Raw genomic sequence first — 19,984 nt, forward strand, 5'->3', positions numbered from 1 at the left:
TTTTTTTTTTTTTTTTTTTTTTTTTTTTTTTTTTTTTTTGGTAAATATTTTATTATTTTAGAGTGCAGGAGGGGCAGAGGGAGAGAGAAACCCAAGCAGGCTCCACACCCAGCATCGTGCCCAATGTGGGGCTAATCCCATGACCCCAAGATATGACCTGAGTTGAAATTGAGAGTCAAGAGTTGGACACTGAACCAACTGAGCCACCCAGGTACCCTGGGATAGAGTTTTCACTTTGTAAAACAACTGCCTTGGACAGAGGCCTGAATAATGAAGCTCTCTGATGATTGTCCGTTAGTTGTGTTTTATAGAACCTCTTCGGTAAGAGGTGAAATAGTTTGAGTTACAGACTTTTAAAATCCCTTTTCTACTTTTAACCTCTCAGTTCTCTACCCTGAAGGTGACTGTAACCCGAAATAATACTTCTCTTATTGTGATGAATATACATTAAAAAAAGGTCAGACCTGTCTTCCCCCTTCATGGAAGATGAGGTAGAAGTGAGTGCATGTATCGATGCAATGGATGTATCAAACGGTTAAAATATTCTTACTATAGGGATCTTAAGCTAGAATTCTAGCATCAGTGTGATGTTGGGCAGGAGCATCACATTTGAGAAAAACACATTTATAGACAACCTTCACATATCCAAGCTACTTTCTGATTGCTTTCTTAGATTTTGAAGAAAGGGTTCTTTGAGATAGATGTCTTCCTTCTTGTATATTAATGGACATATTATTTATGAATTTCTGTCTGCCTCCAAAGTCAGATGAGACAAAGTTCTTGCTTGAGTGAATACAACTTTACCTAACATGGGAACAGAACTTATTTTGAATGTGCTATTTCCCTTAAATTCTCATGAATGATGGGATAGACAGATATTTCACATTTGAATTATTAACACAGACAGTAGTGTTTGCTCTGCATGCTTTACTTTCCAGTTCATAAGGTTTATTTAATGACATTTTGGTATTGGTATTCTGATGTGCTTGTTGTTTCTAGGGAGGCCTTGTTGGCTGAGATGGGAGTGGCCATTCGGGAAGATGGAGGAACACTGGGAGTTTTTTCACCTAAGAAGGTAGGAAACTTGTGAAGCTCAGCCCAGCAGAAGCCCTTCCTATTTGTCTTGGTCACTGAGGCACTTCCGGTCTTTCAGGGCTGGCCCCTCCTCCCTTCATTTTATCTTGAGATTTGGCTTACTTTCTGATTTCATACTGCAGTACAGGGGCAGCCTGTTTTTCAAATGCCTATCACGTTTGCTGTTTACAAAATAAAACCCAAGGCAGTAAATCTAACTTCTGGTCATGATTGAGTATGTTTACTCGTCTGCATTGTTGCTTCCTCTTCAATTCCTGGCCTCTCACCTCGCATACCTGGCTTCAGTTTGGCGACTCTTTCTGTGTAAATTTTCCCACAGATGCCAGCAGCCCTGCTTTATAACTCTTTGGAAGCAATTTCAGCTATTCAGGTTTGTGTAGAAAAATACCACACAAGTTTGTTTCTGTGGTTGTGTTGCAGACGACCATTCTACTGCGTAAAGCACTTCCTGTCCTCACCCTTCTAGCCTCCTCTGCTCCTTCCTTTGCTTTTGTTTAAAACAAATGACTCCAGTAGTTACCCTCTCACTTAGATAGTCTTAGTTGTTAGGTAGTAGATACCTCGTTGTTAGGTAGTAGCTAATTAGAATAGTAAAGTCGGTTTTGTTTTCTGGGGGTTTTTTTGTTGTTTTTGTTTCATTTTGTTTTACTGAGTTGCTTCCTAGTTATTTGTAGATATTGGAAAGCTATTATCAAATTATTATTTCTGCTGATTTACAAAGCATATATATTCATGCCAGTAAAAAATGGTTCCTCATTTCAGATGACCCCAGCGTGGCTATCAGGGACTTACACATGTTCTGTGGGGTCTGATGATGATCTCTCTAGGTTGGCATTGAATGGGCAGGGGTGTTTCCATTTTTGTTTTTATGTGATAGGAAATATTCCTGGTTTTTGCTAGGATTCTTTAGGTTTGGTTTTTCTGTCAAGGTCACATAACTTTTTTAAGGAATTCCATTGCCTATTTTCAACAAATAAGAGTGTTTTAAAGACATTTTCAGCACATATTTTGAAACTGGAATAATAGTAACTGTAATTTGTGTGTCTGCACTGGCAACAGTTTGTGATTTTAAGTTTAATTGTGTTTTCTTCAGTAAGACATTATTGATTGAGATACCATTCTTAGGATTGTAGAGGTTCTAGCAGTTACAGGTTTGATCAGCTTTGTGCCTTGTGTATATTAAAGAGATCTTACATCTTTAAGAGTTAAAGAACTATATAGAAAGTTTTGGATAACAACTTGTAAAACTGTGGCATTTAACACAAGCCATAAATAATTTAAGTGTGGTGGCATAAACAGCATAGGATTCCACACTGCGATCTCTCTTTCCAAAGTTTTTCTTACTTTAATTTTATGCATCTTGTTTTCACTTTCTAGACTTCCTCAGGAAAGGAAGGGATACACCTCTGGCTACATCCAAATTCAGTTTTAGAACCTGTTTCTAATGTGTTAATTTGATTGTGGTAATTGTTGCATGATGTGTATGTATACTAAATTGACACGTTCGACACCTTTAAAAAAATCATGTTGTACAACCTAAATGTATACAATTTTTATTTGTCAGTCGTACCTCCATAAAACTGGGTCAGGGGGGAAATAACTTTAAAGGCAAGGGGAAGCAAAAGGATTCTCTTTTTCTGAGGCCAGTGCCCTGATGGGCTTTAAAGAACCCTGTCCACAGGGCCTTGACTTTCTCAAACCAGCAGAGGTCTTGAACTACAGAGGCAGATGGTGATGTAGAGCTTTTTCTAATTTCTGTTTAATCATTTTTCTCATTCTCTGTTCTTAACCCTCTCATTTGATTCTTCTTTCATTTTTCCACATTCGCTGGCACTGTCTTGAGTAGATTTTGACCCCAAGACCATGTGACTTATTTTTGGATTCCAGTGGGGTATTTTCACCAAAGAAGGTTGGTTTTTCAAAAATTTTAGAAATATTAGAGTTCGATGAAGAGGATTTTTACAAGATGTGTGTATTGTTGAATGTCAGTAATTTTAATTTCTAATTTAAGGTAAAGACTAATAAACTAAAGACAGTAACTGGGACCATGGAAGAAATGATGAAAATTATAGAGGGAAATGCCAGGAGATGGGGGAACACTTTTTTTTTTTTTTTTAAGATTTACTTATTTTTAGGGGGAGGAGGGGCAGAGAGAGAAACTGAGAATCTCAAGCAGACTCCATCCTGAGTGCAGAGCCTGATGCAGGGCTTGATCCCACAACCCTGAAATCATGACCTGAGCCAAAACCAAGAGTCAGATGCTCAACTGACTGTGCCACCCAGTCACCCCTTTTTTAAAAGCACTTTTATAGGGGCTCCTGGGTGGTTCAGTGGGTTAAGCGTCTGCTTCGGCTCAGGTCATGATCTCAGGATCCTGGGATGGAGCCCCGCATTGGACTTCCTGCTTCCCAAGGAGTCTGCTTCTCCCTCTCCCTCCGCGCCTCTCACCCTGCTTGTGCTTTCTGTCACTCTCTCTTGTGGACGTCACTCTCTCACTCGTGAACAAATACAGACTTGAAAAAAATTTAAAGCATTTTTATAAAGTAAATGAAAAACTAATAATTTTTGGATATTGTAGGAAGGGAAAATAATTTTCCCTCTACCCTTTTGAGTTCTTGGCGGAGAGTCCTGTCATAAAAGATTAATAAGAGAAAAACAAAAATAAGCTTATTAACGTGTTTGCCTCATGTATGTGTGGGAGCTACCCAAGAGAAAGTGAGTGACTCCCCAAGATGGCTTAGAATGCAAATGCTGTCCTGGTAGGGTAAGGGGAGTCCGGATTTGGCGCCTCAGGAGGGAATGAATGATCTTCAGGGAAGATGAAGGGGCTCTTGGGAGAATAGGTGGGTGGTGTGATCCTTTGTGACAAAGTCTGAGTGCAGTGTCAACTTCTGGTCTCCTTTCCTGGGATACAGCCTCCTCCCTGGTTGATGGACTCCCAAGGGGACATGACAGCTGAGGGCATTTAGGAGGACCTGTCTTGAGATGAGAGAGGAGGTTCTCAAAGAAAGCTTCTCCCTGCGTTTGCTGTTTTTCAGGGGACTTCAGCTCAAAATAATATGTCAAAGTGGCATATTTTGTTACCCTTCAAGATTTTTGTCCAGATAGTTAAAAATTATGATTAACCCATCCAGAGATGTGTCCTGTCCTTATTTTCTTTTGTATTCTTTATGCTTTGACCTTATTAAGAATTGGCTCTTGTGCTTTATTCCTGAACTCATGTTTTAAATAGAATGTATTAGTGCAGTTTGAGAAGGCCTGGAGAGAAGTGTTTTCATTTTGTAGTGGAATCGCAGCTAGGAGCTAGGAATAAAAGACGTCCCTCTTCTAGGGACTGTGGATCATCTGGGAAGCCATTGCCCTCCTAGGTCTCTGTTACTGTCACCGCCCGCCCAATGGTACTTGCTCCAAATTGATCATCTGTACCTTTTTTCAGACCCCACATCTTGTTAACCTCAATGAGGACCCACTAATGTCCGAATGCCTGCTCTATTACATCAAAGATGGAATTACAAGGTATATTTGTTTCTTTTGGTCACTTACTATTTTCTTTTCTCTTAATTGATGGAATAACTAAAGGGAAGTTACTTGTTGAAAAATTTGTTGTAATGATTTGCTGTTTTTCGTGTCTAAAATAGTTACAAGCTCTCTTGGCTTCCCAAATGATATAAGTGCTTTAGCCATCTGAACCAGCTAACTTGTAGTTTTCCCTAAAAAACCCTAAGTAAAAATTTTTTTTTGGTAACTTCTTATATGAATTCATTAGGGAGATTAGTTCACTCTTGTCTTTTAATAAAGCTGAGTAAGTTACATTGATGTATCCTTGCTCCTTGGTTTCTTATTCTAATGTAGGGAGGTTGATCATATGTGAAAATAAAATTTGCAGTTGAAAGCCTCTGATAAAAAGAAGCGATACCTTTTTTGTACATACCAAAGAATATTCTTTGGGAGAAAGGGGTTCATTGTTTTCGGTGCTTTTTGTGTCTGAATTTCCCTGGGAAACACTTTCCCTTGTGTTCAGGGTTGGCCAAGCAGATGCTGAGCGGCGCCAGGACATCGTGCTGAGTGGGGCTCACATTCAGGAAGAGCATTGTGTCTTCCGGAGCGAGAGAAACAACAGTGGGGATGGTGAGAGTTCCTGGCGTAGCTTTTCCAACAACCTTTTCATTCTATATTACTAGAAATCCCCAGGGCTTGCTATTCCTGTCTCTCTCAGTGATACTTTCTTGTACAATCTAATATTTGAAAATGGAGAAACCTGGCCTGCTTACAGATTCAGGGAGGGACGTAGCTATTTTACATGAAAATAGCCTGGGCTAAAGGAGCCCTTTTGTAACTGCCAAGAACTGAGGGGGACATAGGCAATTAGGCTTGGTCTTGAATGTTAATTATTTAATACACAAGTAAGAAAGGAACAAATATCCTGGGTAGTGGGAGATTTGAAGGGCCTCTGATCTTAACCCAGAACTTATTTTTATCTAATAGGGAAGAAAAAGTCAATCTTGATTTTTGTCTGGGTTACTAACAAAATAATAATCTAATAGTATTTTTATACTATGTGACTCATTCCTTTAATCAGAATGTTAGCTGCTTTTGATTTTACATTTCTGGTTAGTACCTATATCTTAGACTTAAGATTCCTGATGGTTTTCAGTTTTATGGACTGAACTGTCAGATATCACCAAGACTAGCATTTCCCATCTTCTTCTGAGGTTTGTCAAATTCATTTAAATGTTTCTCTTAGCCACGCCCCTGGTTTTGATATCCTAAAATGAACTACTGTGTAGATGCTCTGCCACTTAGTTGGTTGCACAAATGTATTCCCAGGACCCTGAATCTTCATAGTCATCTTCTTTCCACTGCTTTATTCCACTGGCTTGTGATGCTAATACTGGTTTGTTCTTTTTAGTTATTGTGACCCTAGAGCCCTGTGAACGCTCAGAAACCTATGTCAATGGCAAGAGGGTGGCCCAGCCCGTTCAGCTACGCTCAGGTGAGACTGGGGAAGTTGTTTCGTTTTTTTTTTTAAAGTGCTTTGCTTTCTCCTCTTCTTTTTTAAAAGATTTTATTCATTTGTTTGAGAGTGCACACAAGTGTGGGGAGGGGCAGAGGGAGAGGGAGAATGTGGAGAATGCTCAGCAGGGAGTCCCCCACATGGGGCTCCATCTTTGGGCCCTAAGATCATGACCTGAGCCGAAATGAAGAGTTGGACACTTTGACCAACTGAGCCACCCAGGTGCCCCTGAGACCAGGAAATATTTGAAGTCTGTGTGAGCAACTCTTGAATTTTTAACCCTTTGTTTAAAGACTCAAGTATAATAGCATTAGGATTTCTGTTCTTATAAAACTCCAGAGGCTGTCTTGTTGCCTTAGGGAAAGGGAGGGAGAGTGAGGTTATTAACCTAGAAGGGTATGCATTTAAAAAATGGCTTCTTAACTCTGTTTCTGTTCTGTGGTAGGAAACCGTATCATCATGGGTAAAAACCATGTGTTTCGTTTCAACCACCCGGAGCAAGCACGGGCAGAGCGGGAGAAGACTCCTTCTGCTGAGACCCCCTCTGAGCCTGTGGACTGGACATTTGCCCAGAGAGAACTTCTGGAAAAACAAGGGATTGATATGAAGCAGGAGATGGAGAAAAGGTAATGCAAAATATGATGTGGCCCCATGACTGTCACCTCTTTAGAACGTACAGTGTATAGCCCTCATCGAACAGGCCAGTGATTTCACCATTTATTCCTTCCTCTCTTGCTTTTTTTTTCCTTCTAGACTACAGGAGATGGAGATCCTATACAAAAAAGAGAAAGAAGAAGCAGATCTTCTCTTGGAGCAGCAGAGACTGGTAGGAGTCCATCCCGAATCCTCTGTTAGGAAGAGGGCAGCTTGCTGTCATCCCTTCCCTGTTCCACAGATGAGCACCCGCCCAGCTGCTTGTCCTCTCTCACTGATGCCATATGCTGCTCTCTCATTTCCTTAATGGAGAATGAACTTACATCTCCTGGTAGCCATAGTCTGAAAAAGTGTCCATAGAGGTACAGTTTCGTGCCTTTTATGTCTTCAAGTTAAATCTTTAGTTCTAGCAAAACCAAGTGCTTTCTGCGTATTTAGTGGGAGCTTCTCTGGTAGGCTCTGCCTCTTGATCGTGGTTTCCGAGTATGCGTCAGTGGCGATTCTTTTAATGATGGTTATATTGAATATTGAATTTGGCGGGTGTTTGCCTTGGTTTTGTTTCTGATCACCTGATAGTACTAATTCTCTGCTCTTGGGCTGACTTGGGGATTGTTCTTGTGCTGGGCAGACTTTTTTTTCCTTTTTCTTTTTTTAGTTAAACTGTGTCTAAAAGTATTGCTGCACAGTTGCATGTGTTAATCCTTTTCTGTTCCCCTGCATGGAGTCTGAATTCTCAATCAGGGTCTCCGTGGCGTGTGGGATGACAGGAGAAACAGGGACTACACAGTCAACTCAGTTAGGAGAAGGAAGCCTGGTTTCTCCAGGCTGAGAGAGATTTGGGTAAGCAGCTGAAAAGTTGGTTTAAGGTTGCAGCTTATAATGCTAATGGGTTTGTTTAGCATTTTATGGTCTGCATTGCTTCTCCAAGTTTGATAGAAACTGAATCTCATGAATAAATAAGTTGACCCACTAGTTAGATTATCATTTTTAAAGCTATCCAGCTTTGGTTAACAAAGCCCTGATCATAAAAAGCTTCTTCTTGGCATTCATTTGATAGGTAAGAGAAAGATACGATAAACCTTTGGGTACTGTGGATACAATTTAGGATTTTTTAAGATTCACAGACTTCTTCTAAGATGAAGAGAAAGCTGGGATACTGGTTTCTTCCCTTAACATAAAACATAGCATCTAAAATACTGTATGTAAACTGCAGCCTTCTGGTCATGCTCTGCTTTGGGGAAAAGAGGCTGGTGCTAAATAGGCCAGAAATACCAAGGGCTCGAGCAAAAGCAGGCTTTTCCAAGGCCACTCATTTCTTAGGCCTGGCAGTGTGTTAAAGTTAGTTTGTTATCTTGGAAACTATAGTGAAGTCCAAGAAAGAATAAATCAGGTCGGGGGGGGGGGCAAGATAGTAGCAGTGTTCAGATCCCTTTATGAGGTCTAGTTGACATTCAGTTTTTAATGAAAACAGAAGGATTTGACTGTAGTGTGGTAGGAACTTGAAAGGTTTGTGACACATGAGGAGCCTTTTATCTTAATAATGTATAATCTAACAACATGCCTCTGATGGTCTGTGAGAGATTACATGAGGACAGGTATCATTAAACTGTATGTAACATTAACAGTAGTGGCTTGTATTTGTGTAGTCCTTTATAATTTACAGAGAGCTTTAACATCCAGCATTTTTGGGGGGTTCCCCAAAATAGCCCTCCTTGATAGGTGTGTGTATAAATAAAATGAGTAATATTACCTCCAATTTATAGTTGAGGAAACCAAGGAAGAAACATGGTGTCTTGCTCACTCTTAAAACACCTGTTAAGTCATGGGGTCTGAAGCTTAATCTTGGGGCTTCTGAATGGTTTCCATGTTCCTTCTGTCCAGTAAGAGCAGTGCTTCTTACCAGTGGGAGTCCTATTAAAATGCATATGCTGAATCTGTAGGTCTGGGGTGGGACCTGAGAGTCTTGGTTGCTCACAAGCTCCCAGGTGATACCAATGCTGCTGATCCAAGACCACCCTTCGAGTTCACCAGGTGAGATAGAATGATGGCAGCTGGTGCTCTCCATAAGCAAGCACTGATGATCACTCTTTGCTCTGAAATAAAGATGATGACCATCAAATAAAGAGAAAGTAAATGTCTCTAAGACATACTTAGTTTCCAGGGGACACACTTAGTCTGCAACTGATCAGGTTGGGGCTGTCCTGTGTTCTGTGTATCTAAGCAAGCTAGGATTTCAAGAGCAGTTACTTAAAGCAAGGAGGTTGCTTTCCTCCTGAGTCCTACTGTCTGTTCCACTCAGATTTCTTGTCCTCCAGAAGAATTGATCTCTAACGCCTTAGCCTGAGGAATATCTAGCAGTAACAATACTGAATGGGAAATGTATTTTTATGACCCTTTATTGGTCAACCAACAGATACATTTTGAATGTACCCTATGAATAAGCACTGAGAGGATACAAGAATAATCATTCAGTAAATACATATTTAATATTATATGTAATCATTTTTGCATAATGACTACATTAAATAATAGAATTCGTTTTTTGAGTTTTCTATTATGGTAGTTCCCCAAATGCATCATATTATCGCACTGCTGAACGTTCTCTTCTAGTTACTGCTGTGTTACATACTTGGTCTTCTCTGTGCTTGCTTTCTCACTTATCTTTTTTTTTTTTTTTTTAAGATTTTATTTATTTATTTCACAGAGAGAGATCACAAGTAGGCAGAGAGGCAGGCAGAGAGAGAGGAGGAAGCAGGCTCCCTGCTGAGCAGAGAGCCCGATGCGGGGCTCGATCCCAGGACCCTGGGATCATGACCTGAGCCGAAGGCAGAGGCTTTAACCCACTGAGCCACCCCGGCACCCCACCTATCTTTTAGGTCTCTTCTTTCTTCTTTCTGCACAAGCTTCTTACAGAGTCTCTTCAGGAGGCCTTTGCATTGGGATTTCATGAAAACAGAAGCATCATTTAGTGAAACGAATTGGCCAGACCTGAGTAGTTTTTCCAACCTTGTAATAAGTGAATCTAAATATCTTTAGATCTTTTTTGACACGAGAGAGGTGTACATCTTGGCACATAAACTTTGCATACAGAATTTTTAGTATCATGGCCAGTGTGTGATATGGGGCCATAAGGAGAACATATTCTACAAAGACAATATGGTAGTATTTTCTTTTATCTTATTTTATTTATTGGGAGGGGTTTGGGGAGGGACAGAGGGAAAAAGAGAGAATCTTAAGCAGGCTCCACGCCCAGCACAGAGCCCGATGTGGGGCTCGATCTCACAGTCCTGAGATCACAGCCTGAGCCAAAATCAAGAGTTGGATGCTTATCTGACTGAGCCACCCAGTCGCCCCCATGTGACAGTTGTTTAAAAGAATGACAGTTAACGGCCATTGAATTTGAGTTCTTTTGGATTTATGTAGACCTTCCTATTTATTTATATTTTATTTTAGAGTTTAAAGACCTAATCTCTGTCTCCCAAGTGTGATATGAAAGGAGTGATTAGAGTATTTGTTATTTTTTAGATTAAGTAGGATTCATTTTATCCTTGAGCAATCTTAAAAGGAAAAGAAAAGAAGGTGGGGTGGGGTGGGAATAGAGTGATAGTCGTCAGTGATGTGAGAATAGTCAGTGTATTATGTTCTATAAAACTTAGTTTACACATACTGGTAAGAAGATCTTTGGTGGGAGTCAGGCACATTTTTTTCTCTAATGTTTATTAATGTCCTCTTTTATCACTTCAGATTAAACATTCTGAGGTTTAAACTAAAAATGAAAAGAAAATAGTGTAAAGTCTAAATTTAACTCTATCTGCTATTTGTTAAATTTTCAGCTAGAAAGGGCTATTAAATGGGTTTTGTACCTATATACAGACCAATAGAAATAATACAGATCAGCACCTCCATATTCAGGGACCAGATTATTGTCCTTACTGTTAAACGTTATTTTTTGGGAAATAATTGCACATAGAAAATAACTGTACATAGGACTCTTTGGCCTAGAAAGCAAGATCTATTTTACTAGAGATAATTTTGGTATTCACAGCCAAGTAAAAGAGAGTATTAAGATTTTTTTTCTAACTAGACTATCCTGAACTACTCTTCTAAGGGAATAGTTTCTTTTCCAAGGAACTTTTATTTCCTGAATTGAAATTCTTCCTTAAGCCTTCCTTAATTCCGTAGGGAATTCTAAATCTAACATTGTTTTTGTGTAGCTCCAACATTGCTTTCATGTTATAAAGATGTGCTTGTATTATTTAAGAACAATTGATTATTATCCAGATAGCCCTTAAAGACCAGTTAGTTGGGCAGTCAGGTGCTATTTTGCTTCTTAGTTTGTTTTTAAGAATTTATGTACTTATCTGAGACAGAGACCGAGAGAGTGCGGCAGAGAGAGAGGAGAAAGCAGGCTGCCTGCTAAGCAGGGATCCTGACTCAAGGCTCAATCCCAGAAGGTAGCCGCTTAATCTCCTGAGCCACCCAGACACTCCTGGGCTGAGGTTTTACTTGGGCCTATAACAAAAGTAAAACAAAAAGCAGCCTGACCGCCCAACTAACTGGTCTTTTCTTCTTTTTGAAGAAGAGGTTAAGTGCAAACATAGCCAGAAAGACAGCACTTTAAAGTGGATCTGAGTTTTATGTGCTGATAGAAAGAGTTGTCACTTAAAGTGATACTCCTCAAATTGCTTGAAATGCCATGGGTTTTCATAAATTAAAAAAAATATTTATTAGGTCGTATTTATCAAAATATTTCTTGGGGAATTTTAAATGATGTTTTAAAAAAGTGTATTTGCCTAGCTTTATTTATGTTCTGGAAACTTCTTAAAATTTTGGAAGTGAAGTGTGTATTGGTTTAAGTGTGTGAAATTAAAACAGCAGACCCACCGTCAGGACCCTTTTTTTATGTTTCCTTGTTCTCTAGATAACAAACATCACTTGTATCAATGTAGCACATTGATTTAAGGTGACAAGAGAATAGTAAATCCGGTATATGCTCATGGAAGGACTCGTTTCAGAACTCACTTGTCTTCTAGAGAACAGTTTGGTTGATAAGAACCGCGTGTGGTCTGCTAATAGGGATTCATTTTTAACATCCCCCCCGTTGACTGCTTTGTCTACCTTCTCCTCTTCTAACTTTTTTCTAGGGCTGCTCTTTTTAGTAAAGCTAAACAAAACGTGGCATCCTACAGCCTTACTAACCTTTGTTAATCCGCCTGCTCGTCACATCTTGTATGGCATCTGTGCTCACTCATGGGGGAGAGAGTTTCTGGAAGAAGCAACAGCAATAACCAAGGCAAATGTGGGGACTTGGCTGCATGGGGTGTTAGCATGTGTGGGACGTAGGTTTTACTGCATTTCTGCAGGTGTTACTTCACAGCATTTTGTTAATAACGTAACGTGACCTTAGAGGGAAATGTCACTGTATCAATCCTCCTAAGAAATTGGATTGCACTTTTTATCACTTAAGCCAGAAAGTGAGAATTCGCATTAGTGTTACTAAACAAGCAAATCTTAATATTAATGACCTATATATACATAAGCCTTAATAAACTGACACACCACTTAGGGGGGTTTTATTTTATCTTTTTTTTTTTTAACTGATTTATTTATTTTTTGGTTTTGGCTTTAAATTTGGTTAAGGATTTTTTTGCTTGTTTTTTCTTCAGTTTGATTTTCCTTTTTTACATTTTAATTTTGGTTATTTCGGGGCCATTTTTTGATTTTGTTTTTCCAAAGGACGCGGATTCTGATAGCGGGGACGATTCTGACAAGAGGTCCTGTGAAGAGAGCTGGAAACTGATTACTTCTCTGAGAGAAAAGCTACCTCCCAGCAAGTTGCAAACCATTGTTAAAAAATGTGGCCTCCCTAGCAGTGGGAAGAAACGAGAGCCAATTAAAATGTATCAAATCCCCCAAAGAAGGCGCCTGAGTAAAGATTCCAAGTGGGTCACCATCTCAGATCTTAAGATTCAGGCCGTAAAAGAGATATGCTATGAGGTTGCGCTCAACGATTTTAGGCACAGTCGGCAGGAGATTGAAGCCTTGGCCATTGTTAAGATGAAAGAGCTTTGTGCCATGTATGGGAAGAAAGATCCCAATGAGCGGGACTCCTGGAGGGCAGTGGCCAGGGATGTCTGGGACACTGTCGGTGTAGGGGATGAGAAGATCGAAGACATGCTGGCCAGCAGTAAAGGCGGAACTGACGTAGATGACCTCAAGGTTCATATTGACAAGCTAGAAGATATTTTGCAAGAAGTAAAAAAGCAAAATAACATGAAAGATGAGGAAATAAAAGTCCTAAGAAACAAAATGCTCAAAATGGAGAAAGTCCTGCCACTGATCGGATCTCAGGAACAAAAAAGCCAAGGAAACCACAGAGCAAAGGAACCTGTTGGTGCTGGTGTTAGTGGCAAGTCCGAAAGTGACGGAAGCAGAGGGGACAGTGGAGAACTTGGGAAAGAAGAGCGCGTGTCCCAGCTGATGAATGGGGATCCAGCTTTCAGACGCGGACGTCTGCGTTGGATGAGGCAAGAGCAAATCCGCTTTAAGAATCTGCAACAGCAGGAGATAGCAAAGCAGCTGCGTAGGCAGAATGTACCTCACAGGTTCATCCCTCCTGAGAACCGCAAGCCCCGATTCCCCTTTAAGAGCAACCCCAAGCACAGAAACTCTTGGAGCCCGGGGACGCATATCATCATAACAGAAGATGAGGTCATAGAGCTTAGAATCCCCAAAGAGGAAGACGGAAGGAAAGGAAGTAAAGAGGAGAGCCAAGGAAAGGGGGGTAGAGCAGCCTCGAAGGATCCCCAGTTACCGTGGGGCTCTCAGGGCGCGCGAAGTCAAGATCACATCCAAGTTAGCAAGCAGCATATTAACACTCAGCAACAGCCACCTCAGTTACGCTGGAGAAGCAATTCTCTCAATAACGGCCAACCGAAAAGTACGCGCTGCCAGGCATCTGCCTCCTCGGAATCGTTAAATTCCCACAGCGGTCACCCTGCTGCCGATCTGCAGACTTTCCAGGCGAAGCGCCATATTCACCAGCACCGTCAGTCTTACTGTAATTATAGCACTGGAGGTCAGTTAGAGGGCAATGCAGCCAGTTCCTTCCAGAAGCAGACGGACAAGCCCAGCCACTGTAGCCAGTTTGTGACACCTCCAAGGATGAGGCGCCAGTTCTCGGCACCCAATCTCAAAGCTGGTCGAGAAACCACAGTGTAAATGACTGGACAAACTTGGAATCTTGGGGGAGGAAGCAGGCAACGTTAGCTCATGATTTGAGTTGGTTCTAGCCTTGGCCTTGAGTTCCTGCTCTTTACGTTATGATTTTCGTGTTGCGTTCCTACAAATCCTGATTTTAATATTGTTAAAACATAAAACACTGGTAGACATTTCAACACCTCCCTTTTGTTTGTACATGCCATAAATGGGCAGTTTCTGGAATTTTGGACAAAACACTGAGACCTCCCTTCTTTTTCTGAGACTTTCCTCCATTCTTGGTGCCTAGATAATACACTTACTTACACAGACTGGTCTTGTTTTGGTGTAAGTTTGTTATGTTTTTATAGTGTCTGTAAACTGATCTGATATCCAGAAGGCCCTGCCTCTTGGTTTATGCAGACATTCAAAAGGGGAATCTGATACACAGAATTAAGTATCTGTTATTTCCCCATAAATGTTAGATATTAGTTGAATAACGCTCAACCATGTGGACACAGCTTTGGATTTCTCATCCATGTCTGTTCCTGTCTTTAAATATAATTGGAATTTTCATAAGCCAAACTGAATGTCTTCGGACATAGTTCATAGTACACAACTTTGCATCCTTCCGTAGAACTTCCCCGTCTTTTTCATATTTTACATAGAACTGATGCTGTAGGTTTGTTTGTGTTTTTCTTTTGAATGTATCAGTATGTGTATGAAATTTGTCATAATACTGAAATCTTTACATTGGCACCATTTCTGGATTTGTTTGTTTGTAGTTTGCTTTTTGAAGTTTAACATATCATTTCTCATATACGCAGACACGCACGCACGCGCACACACACACATACACACTCACACTCTGAAACATTCACCAAATCATGCCAACAGAAATGCCAACAAAACACTTGTATGGCACTTTGAGCAGCGTGTTTAAGTTCACAGGGAGGTTATTTGGTGGAGAGGGAAGAGGTGGGTCATGGGGAGAAGGCCACAGCGTATGGCTCTGTGCGGTTTATTCTCAGTCGATGAGGAGATCATGAAATAAGTTAACTTTGGTTGGATTGACAATAAAGGAGATGATATATAATAAACTATTCTTTGCGTAACAGTAGTAATGCTCACAGATGCTCAAGCAAGGAGAGAAGTGCTGATGAACTTCTTATTGTATCAATACCTCATTTTATTGTGTCGTGGTCTCAGTTTGCCTCACTGGAGAATCCACTAAAAAAGATGGATATTGATGGGAAGAAAAGAATGGTTTTCTACATCTTTCCTCATCTCTTGAACTTATCAGCAACTTAATTTTAAGAGGCAGCGCAAAGAGCCAGAGATGTCTGTGCTACTGCCCGACTTTGTGGTGACGACTCCTCTAAGTCACGGAGTCCCCTTCCAGACGATATGGAATTGCAGTCAACAGAGCGAGTAGCATTCAAGGAAGCCTTAAAGATTGTGATTATATGGTTTTCTTTTCCTTTGCGTTTGGGCTCTATGCCTTATTAGAACACATTATTTTTAATCATAGTATTTTTTTGTTTGTTTGTTTGCTTCTAAGAAAATGCTTTCTTAATGCACAGAAAGTTGCTTCTGATTAACTTTGGGGATACTTTTGCTTTCATAGCTAGAACGGTTCTAGTCTTCAGCTGAGGTTTTATGGCAGATTAGACAGATTAGGCAGATGGGGAATGATGTTTGTAGTACGTGGACTTAATTGAGACAATCTCCTGTACTGTGTGGTCTGAATGACCTCACTAGGCTACTTCAGATCGGTCACTTCAGTGCATCTTGTATAAGCCCCAGTTGCTCTTTATGATTCCTAGAAACATATATTACTTGTTCCTCTCTTGCAAAAAATTCATTTTCCATGACAGGTTTCCCCTGCTATCTGAAAGTAGAGTGTTTCTGTGAAACCTCTCATGAGCTGAACATGGTGTAAAGTGAAGAAGCCATTGCCATTAATTTAAATGGAAAACATTTTTGAGCATTCCCAGACTCAAAAAAATAACCTCTCTTGGGCTTTTCTGATGCCTTATGACACATCTTGCTGGCTGGTGTGCAAAATGAATGGCGAGAAAGCACAGATGCTCACAGACACATTTCAGAGCTCTGGTGCCTGGACGTGAGCTCCTGTGTGTGTTTCCCTGGAAGAGAGCTCGGTGTAGCCACTAGCTGCATGGGATATGCGTTGCTACCTCTAAACTAGCTCGTGCAAAACAAACACACTAAATGCAGTTTTTCGTAAAAGCGAAAATCCTCTTTGAGTTTCCTTCAGTTAGCAAAAACAGGTACTAACATAGGTCTCTCATAGAAGCGGGGCGGCGTAACACACACTTTCAAAATGCAGGTTATACCTGTTTTAATATTAGTAATAATTGCCTCAGCTTTCACCTCTGTACCAAAGGTGGGTTCTCATTTCCCTAACTTGAAATACCATAGGATGGGTCCATACATTTTCGTTTTTATGGTGGCCTTTTAATCTTATTATGAGCTGGTGCCTCCCTTTCCTGCTAAACAGCGGGAGTACATTTCTACTGGAGATAGATGACATTACAGAATGAAGAGTAATACAGCATTTTCACTTACAAACGTGGGTTGTGGTCAGCTCTGTGCCCACATTGATAGCTGTGTTTGTGCTTCATCTGCTGATCTAGGTGCCCTCAAATTGCTGAAATGTGTAGATTTCTAAAAGAGCCCTTAATTTCAGATGACCAGAAGGGAAAGAATTGGTTGGATTGATTACCACATATGTGCCCTCCTGCATTTCAGACCAGATGCTTGTCTTAGAAAGTAACTTTGAGTGAATAAAATGACTTCACTGGCTTTTTTACTAAATAAGCTACTAGTGCCATGCTTTCTTGAGACACTGGCATAGCTTATATTGCTTTGTTTTTAAATTTGACAGGATCTCTCCCTAAGCGTAAATGCTACATGGCCAAAGAGAAAAGGTCATCAGTAAACCGTTACTGTATTATTGAAATATTCATAGCTATTATCATAGAAAAAATGGGGAAAGTGTGCTACTGAAATTATCTAGTGGTCTGAAAATTATGGAAATGTGAAGGAGTGCTAATTAATTACTTAGTATAATTTGTACACCACGATGGTATTCCCTGAAGAGTTGGAGACATTCTGTTCATCCAATAAGTCTAAACTGGAGGGCTTTTCCTTCCTTTTTGCCTCTAATTCTTTCTAGCCCTTCTGATTGTTTTCTCCATTCACTGGATATGCAATGAATGGGGATCGTTTATTCCACTGAAGTGACTTGAAGTGACCTCTTGTGCTTTAGGTGCAGGTTGATGCCGAAACTAAACACAACACAGCCCAGAGTTTGCCACACTGATGTCTGCATTAAAGGCTGTCAGACTACAGGAAGTTACATAGCTTTGCTCTGGTCAGCTGCTGTGCTCCTGTGCCTGACTGGTTCTTTGTAGACTTGCCTTAATGCTTGTTCAAAAGCCTGGAAGGATGGGAAGCTGCCGTGTCCTGGGGTGAAATGTCCCGTAGTGAAGACACCTTCTCGGGTGCAGTGTAGAGCCAGCATTTGTCCTAAACTGTTAGAGCCCGAGTCTGCATTCTGAGCAGTTTTCATAATTGTCCAGTTTATGTCATCTTTCCAAGATTTCAAAATCTGCTTTAGCTACTTCGTTTGAACCACTCTAGGTTGTGAAATGTATTGGTTTCCTGCCATCATTACTGTAAAAAGAAGTTGTGAGTCTTGTTAATGAACTATGGATTTCTCCCCCATTTCTAAAATGAAATGCTTGAAGATTGTCTTTGAGTGTAAGATCTACCTTTTCAGAAAGGGAGAGTTAGTTTGTAATGTTAGAAAATAAAGTCCTCGTTCAATAAAAGTTGAAACCATCTTTTAAGAGTGTGATTTCTCTCTGAGGTGGGAAGGAGCAGTGGAAGAGGGTGGTGCTAATTCAGTCTGATCTTGACTTTTGGAAGATGGTTGCAAACCACATCTTTTTTTAAATGTATTTCTGCATGAATTTGATTGATTTAAAGATTTTGCTTCTGTTCCCTTTTCTTTTTATCGAAATTCTATCTTAAATGGTATCTTTGACCCCTACTTTTTGCCACATTTTATTTAAATAAAAACTTGTCTAGTATAAGTTGAGTTTACCTTAGCTGTGTTTTCAGTCTTTTTACCATAAAATCTGAAAGTTTTTACAATGAAATAGTATAGTTTCCTTCATATGGATAGAAACTGAATTTCTACAGAGCTTTTAGCTACTCCGTTTCGCTTCTCTTTCTCCCCTTAATTGCTGCTCTTTTCCACCCAGAGTATTCGTGGTGGGCTAGAGGTGACGTGGGATAAGAGTTTTCTGGAGTGGGCCATCAGCCTTAACGATCATTTGGACATGACATTTTTTATATTGAAAAATGATATAGTCATGTATGACAGAGTAGAATACGAAATCTACATGAGTCTCTTTTTTTTCCCCTGTGAGTTTAGGATATGAAATTTGGAACTTGAGAAAAATGTTACACTTGGATTGGTCTGCTGCAGGCCTCGAACTCTGTCCCTCAGGTTACTTTGTATTTCTCTGCTTTTAGAGAAACTGGTGGAAAAGTTGCCAAGACCTCACGGATCATTTCTAGGGTGACACAGATGATTCCAGTGTAGTACGAGGTGTACAATGAAAGTCATGTACACAGGGGGAGATTTGGGAAACATGTTTGAAGGGGGAGGCCCGGAGCCCAGAGCAGAGTCTCAGAGCTCAACTGGGAATTTATCCAAGTGACGAATGGTGGGCTGAGAGGGGAAGCACGTCAGGTCCGGCGAACCGTGAGTGCCTGCGAGTAACCCAAGGTGGTCAGAGCAGCCGCTGTGTGCCAGCGAGAGGTAACAGATGAGGAGGACCAGGGGTGCCAGGGCCGCATCATGGCATGCTAAGGAGTTGGGATTTCATCCTGAGTGTGGTGGGAAAATAACAGATGATTTTATACAGGGGGATTGCACAATTTGAGTCGCCTTTTATAAATGGTTAAAGTTTCAGTCGGAAGGAGGCAAAGTCAGAGCCCAGTGACCCAGTTGAGAAATTGCTATTGGGACTAAATGAGCGATAATACTTTCCCAAGCAGGGACAAAGGAGAGAAGGAAAGACTGATCAGAGGTAGAATCAAAAAGTCAGCTTGTGGCTGGGATGAAAACCCCGTGTGTATGACCTGAAAAGTGACGAATGTTCTCCTGTGGATCATGGTTGGAAAATAAGTGAGACCAAGATGGCGCTAGGGGACTGGGAGAGAAGAGGAGGCGCTCCCATGTAAGAATAGGTGTCGGGGGGGGGGGGGGCGCCTGGGTGGCTCAGTGGGTTAAGCCTCTGCCTTCGGCTCAGGTCGTGATCTCGGGGTCCTTGGATCGAGCCCCACATCAGGCTCTCTGCACGGCAGGGAGCCTGCTTCCCCCTCTCTCTCTGCCTGCTTCTCTGCCTACTTGTGATCTCTCTCTTTCTCTGTTGAATAAAATTAAAAAAAAAAAAATCTTTAAAGAATAGGTGCAGTGGGATCCCCAGAGGGAGAGGTCTGAGGCCGCATCCTCACAGTGTCGGTGCCGGTGCCGCAGGTGGGGAGCAAAGTTAGGGGTTGACAAGAACCGGGCGTGGATACCTCCCTTCCGGCTATTGCTTGCTAATTATAATCTGCCATTAAAAGAGGAAGGCAGTGTTAGCAAAGGGAGCCAAGTCTCTAATGTCAAAAACAGACCTAACCAGAAACCCCAGAATGATGACATTGATTTTGCCTTAAGTGCCACCTCCTGGGAGATGCTCCTGCGTGCCACTGGCATCTTCCTGAGATCTCTTCTCCCCTTCTCTTCGCTTCCATCCTGGACCCTAAGCCGCTGTCCTCACAGCAGCGAGCATCATCTTGTGAAAACAAAAATCAGATCCTATCAGTGGCCTCTGGTGGCTTCCCATTGTGGTTTAAACACTAACCTTCTTACCGAAGCCTACAGAGTGTTCCATGTTCTGGCTGCTTGCTTGCCTCTCTGACTTCATCTCTTAACAGTCCCAT

General features: G+C 41.0%; 1 protein-coding gene across 11 annotated transcripts in view; it reads left to right on the top strand.

Moving 5' to 3' along the window:
* Nucleotides 1–19,984, top strand: part of KIF1B (kinesin family member 1B) — a 146,165-nt gene that overhangs the window by 72,800 nt on the left and 53,381 nt on the right. For 10 of the 11 annotated variants that reach the window (XM_059375327.1, XM_059375333.1, XM_059375335.1 and 7 more), the window contains 6 exons: nucleotides 1,000–1,075; nucleotides 4,532–4,611; nucleotides 5,117–5,223; nucleotides 6,005–6,088; nucleotides 6,555–6,735; nucleotides 6,863–6,935. In XM_059375327.1, coding sequence (XP_059231310.1) covers nucleotides 1,000–1,075; nucleotides 4,532–4,611; nucleotides 5,117–5,223; nucleotides 6,005–6,088; nucleotides 6,555–6,735; nucleotides 6,863–6,935 — 601 coding nt within the window. Of the gene's footprint in view, nucleotides 1–999; nucleotides 1,076–4,531; nucleotides 4,612–5,116; nucleotides 5,224–6,004; nucleotides 6,089–6,554; nucleotides 6,736–6,862; nucleotides 6,936–12,499; nucleotides 18,087–19,984 lie in introns of those variants that run through there. The other variant, XM_059375337.1, reaches the window with a different exon arrangement.

The sequence above is a fragment of the Mustela nigripes genome, chromosome 14 (assembly GCF_022355385.1).
Source record: "Mustela nigripes isolate SB6536 chromosome 14, MUSNIG.SB6536, whole genome shotgun sequence".
NCBI classification, from domain to species: Eukaryota; Metazoa; Chordata; class Mammalia; order Carnivora; family Mustelidae; genus Mustela; species Mustela nigripes.